Source organism: Sprattus sprattus, assembly GCF_963457725.1.
Source record: "Sprattus sprattus genome assembly, chromosome: 5".
In the NCBI taxonomy this organism is placed as follows: domain Eukaryota; kingdom Metazoa; phylum Chordata; class Actinopteri; order Clupeiformes; family Clupeidae; genus Sprattus; species Sprattus sprattus.
Window position 1 is genome coordinate 31,063,676 of NC_137924.1, and position 4,691 is coordinate 31,068,366.

General features: G+C 43.1%; 1 protein-coding gene across 1 annotated transcript in view; it reads right to left on the reverse strand.

The window, feature by feature from the left end:
- Positions 1 to 3,871: 3,871 nt before the first annotated feature.
- slc23a3 (solute carrier family 23 member 3) overlaps positions 3,872 to 4,691 on the reverse strand; it is a gene marked incomplete at both ends in the record, with an annotated part of 9,791 nt that continues 8,971 nt past the window's right edge. Inside the window, 2 exons of the mRNA XM_080839762.1 lie at positions 3,872 to 4,113; positions 4,469 to 4,564. Of these exons, the coding sequence (XP_080695888.1) occupies positions 3,872 to 4,113; positions 4,469 to 4,564 (338 nt within the window). The remainder of the gene's footprint in view (positions 4,114 to 4,468; positions 4,565 to 4,691) is intronic.

The following is a 4,691-nucleotide window of genomic DNA, read 5'->3' on the forward strand; positions in this document are numbered from 1 at the left end:
TGTGAGGGTGTAAAATTGTGTGTGAAGGGGACGATAGAGAGGTCTGCTTCAAAGGCTGCTGCCACACCTGCTGCTGTAGCTCCGGAAGCCAGCAGGGGGCACTCTACACTTGTCAAGCAATCACACACACAGAAGCAAGAGAGGCACCCAGATTCACACACACAGAAAGCAAGAGAGGCACCCAGATTCACACACACAGAAAGCAAGACACCAAACCTGTACTTTCACATCAAAGGGGCAAGATGACGAGCAAACAGACACATAGCCATAGAAAGCAAGAGAGGCAACCAGATACACACATATGAATCAAGACAGACAGACACACACACACACACACGCACGCACACACACACACTCACACACACATACATTAGCAAACACATTCAGCAGCTTGCACACACTTCAACCAGCACATTCTCTAAAACAGAGGCATACAGTCTCATATGTATACAGACAGAGTGAAGAGAGATTTGTGTACATAGCTTTTAAAAAATGAGACCACAACGAAGAAAAACCAGGAGAAACTTTGACTGAGGAAGACTGAGCAAGTACAATATTGCTCACTCACTCACCCACCCACTCACTTACTCACTCCATTCCAATAACTCAGCACAATATGAATTCTATGATTCTACGTCACTATGTTGCTAAGTTATTGGAATGGAGTGACTAAGTGAGTGGGTGGGTGAGTGAGTGAGTGTTTCACAGCTGTTCTACTGTAATTCTGGGGAATTCTATAACCGCACACACTGTCCACTGGTGTTGTTGGTGTGCTGGAGGGGTGAGAGGGGTGGTCTAGGAGCATCAGTACCACGGACAGTTCCTCATATGTACCTCACTCTCAGCACTGCTCTGGGCATCACACACCTCGGTATCGCTATACTGCCCCCTGCAGTACAGCACAAACACACACCAGGCAGTGGAGAGGTGAGTGGCGAGAGACCATGTTGATGGTACCGTTAAAGCTCCTCCTCTCATCCAGCACAAAGTTCATTTGTAAACTTTTTCACTAGTGACAAGCAAGAGTCAAGCACACACACGCACGCACGCACGCACGCACGCACACACGCACGCACGCACGCACACACACACACACACACACACACACACACACACACACACACACACACACACACACACACACACACACACACACACACACACACACACACACACACACACACAAACACAGAGAGAAAGACAAAGAGAAAGCAAGAAAGAGAAAGAGATTATATGTTTTCATTAGCAAGTAAAAGATTGTATGTTTCTATTAGTAAGTTATTTGCAATCAACAAATTAGGAATTAGTTTTTGTAGCAACACTCCTCATTTTATTTTCATGTAATATTACATCATACACAATTGTATACACCACCTTTTCCATTGCTCTTGACTGGATTCTGAAAAATAACTAATATCCCTTAATATATGTATGCTCACATAACATTGCACATGACACCATCAACTCAACATATTAAAGCAGTTATACATTCATCAGTCCTTTTTACAACAGCACCTCAATAGAAAAGGCTCTTATAGATCAACTGGAAGATATAAATTACATTTTGACTACTATTACTATGTGGGGTGGTTAAAGGCGTAGTTCTTGATCCTGGTGAAAAATGGTTGATATTTGATCTCTAGATTGACCTCCTGAAGAAACTCCTGAAGCTCCTGATGAAATGTTGGTGCACGAGCGCCCCTTGTTGTCGATTGTGTGTTGCTCAATCTCAAATGGCTCAATCTTTGTTTGTTTCCCATCTACAGAGCCAGGACTGTACATACAAGTGACAACATCAGTGTGTTTTGTAAAGACACACTCTGGAAGGACAGCTAGAGGACCTATCTGTCCTCTGATTTGAGTCTTTCTGTGTTTGCTTCTGTGTAAACTTTACTCAAACTCATCTATAAGGTGGCTCAGTTTCAACTTGAAGAATGGGTTTTCCATGTATTGAACACTTGTAAAAAAACACTGAAAAAAAATACTTTTAAGGAACTTTCCAATAATTTCTTGATGTAAGAATCCAAGCATGTTCTACCTTGAACTTTGACCTTAGTTTGTTGTCTGAGTGGGCTTTTGCATTGCAGGATAACAAAATTGACCTTTCAGCTATTTGAAGAAGCTGTGAATGATTGCATTGTATATTATATATTACAACACCTATCTACCCAGTATCAGGTGTGTTACATGTCATTTGACATTAATAGACATGGATCACTGGGCCTTGAGTAAATTAACTTGTCCTTCTTACCATATTCTCATACCATGCATGCTTGGGTCTCCTTCTGTTACCATATTAACCAGTTGACAGAGATGCTTTGGCTTGTGTAAATGTATTATAAAACTAGGCTGAAACTAGCAGGGTTCGAAAGCATGTTACCCAGTTGAATGTATTGCTATCGCCCTTCCCAGGCAACCAGGCAATTTATTAGCCATACAGATAAAAGTGCCTTAGAGGGTTTAGTAAGTCAGTCAAAAACATAACAAACGTAAATTAATTGAGTTAAGATGCAAATAATAAATTACATTTGCATTGTAATATGGATGTACAGTATATTGACACACCAACCTATAATTAATATTATGTGCATTTATAGCCTAACAGAAACGTTATTTTTGCATTTAGAGTATTGTGGTATGTGGAATGTAATATAGGAGGCTCTTGAGCAGAAGTTGGTTCTAAACATCACGCATACACAGCTGGAGGCCCTGTGCAGAAGTTGGTTCTAAACATCACGTACATACAACTGGAGGCCCTGGGTAGAGGAGGTTAGTGTGACTCATCCTGAGAACCTGTGTAATGACAACACTGAGGAATCCATAGCAGTGGAGGACCACCAGCGCCAACAAGAGTTAGGCTCTCCTATCTCTCTCTCACACACACACACACACACTCTCAAATGCAAAAACATGCACACACACACACACACACACACACACACACTCAAATACAAAAACATGCACACACACACACACACACACACACACGCACACGCACACGCACACGCACACACACACACACACACACACACACACACACACACACACACACACACACTTCACACATTCAGACACACACAAACATACACAGACACACACAAACATACACACATATACAGACACACACACACACACACACACACACACACACACAGACACACAGACACACACACACACACACACACACACACACACACACACACACACACACACACACAGTGCAGCTGAGAACATCCTGTTCAACCACACAGCCATAGGCTCTGTTGTCACATGACACTCTTTGAAGCATAATCATCTCCATCTCCCCTGACTGGTTTAAATTGTTGTAGATTCCTGCGGATGTTGATGTGTAAAAGTCAGGCCAATTGTCTCCCATTGTGATGAGGATTCTCGTCATTGTCAGCTGACAATTGCTGGATGTTCAAGGGCACATTTATAAGATTAAGAGATTGCATTAAAAGCCTGCTTAATGCATTCTGATATAAAATAGATCATTGAAATTATTGATTAGGTGTACACACACACACACACACACACACACACACACACACACACACACACACACACACACACACACACACATACACACACATACACACACACACAGAGATGTGCCAAGGAAATGACTTGATGACGCAATTAAATAACAATTTTATACTTTGCACTGGTAACAGAACATCAGTAAATGCTGTTTGCTCATTGCATCTGATTGCCCACTCAAACAAAGTTGGACCTAAAATAAAGTGCCACACGTGTCCATCAGTAACATGAGGAGGATCATACACCCCCCCACCCCCGCCCCCCCTCCAATGTGTGTAAGGTACTGAATATATGTTACCCTTGAGCCCTATAATAGCCTGCCACCACATCTTCACACAGTCAGTAAAGTAGTCATTTCCTGTGTAGGAGTGACAACTTCCTGTCTCTCCGGGGTCCTGAATGCACAGAAAGGGACACGCCTCAGGTAAGGCAGGGCCAGGAGTCTCCTGACCAGATATGGAGGCTCGTACAGGGATTCTTTCTCCCTGTGGTCCTGTCTCCCGTCAGCGAGCACTAGCACAGGTCTTCCCCCCTCTCCCTCCACCCTGGCGAGGCCTCTCTCTGATAGGCTACCTGAGAGTGGGACGAACAGAAGAGGACAGTCAGAGGACACAAGCAGGCACAGGATTTACTGACAGTATTGAAATAGAGGGAAATAGAAATGTATATAAATAGAAATAGATCAGTGTGAGGCCTGAAGGCAGGGCGCATTTCTAAAAACATCCATAGCATAAAAGTAGTTGGAGGAGTGGCATCCCATAGGTTATTTGAGAGATCAGAGGAAAACAAAACCTTCAGATTCTAAACCTTCAATGTTGGCCGACATTGTAAATTGGATTTGAGATCACACAGTCTTGGAGGTCCAGAAGAGATTGTGACAAATACTAATATATCAGAGCTAGGAATGGTGTGTGTTACACAGGTTTACCAGAGACGGTGTTATCCAGCAGGAAAGCCATGAGGAAGATGAGAAACATTGGTGAGGTCAGCACAGACAGCAAGAACACATCAGCACTCGTCTTCCCTGAAACATGGAAATATATTAGTACCATCTTCACACACACACACACACACACACACACACACACACACACACACACACACACACACACACACACACACTGTGGTAGCCCAAGCCCAATTTAAGGAGT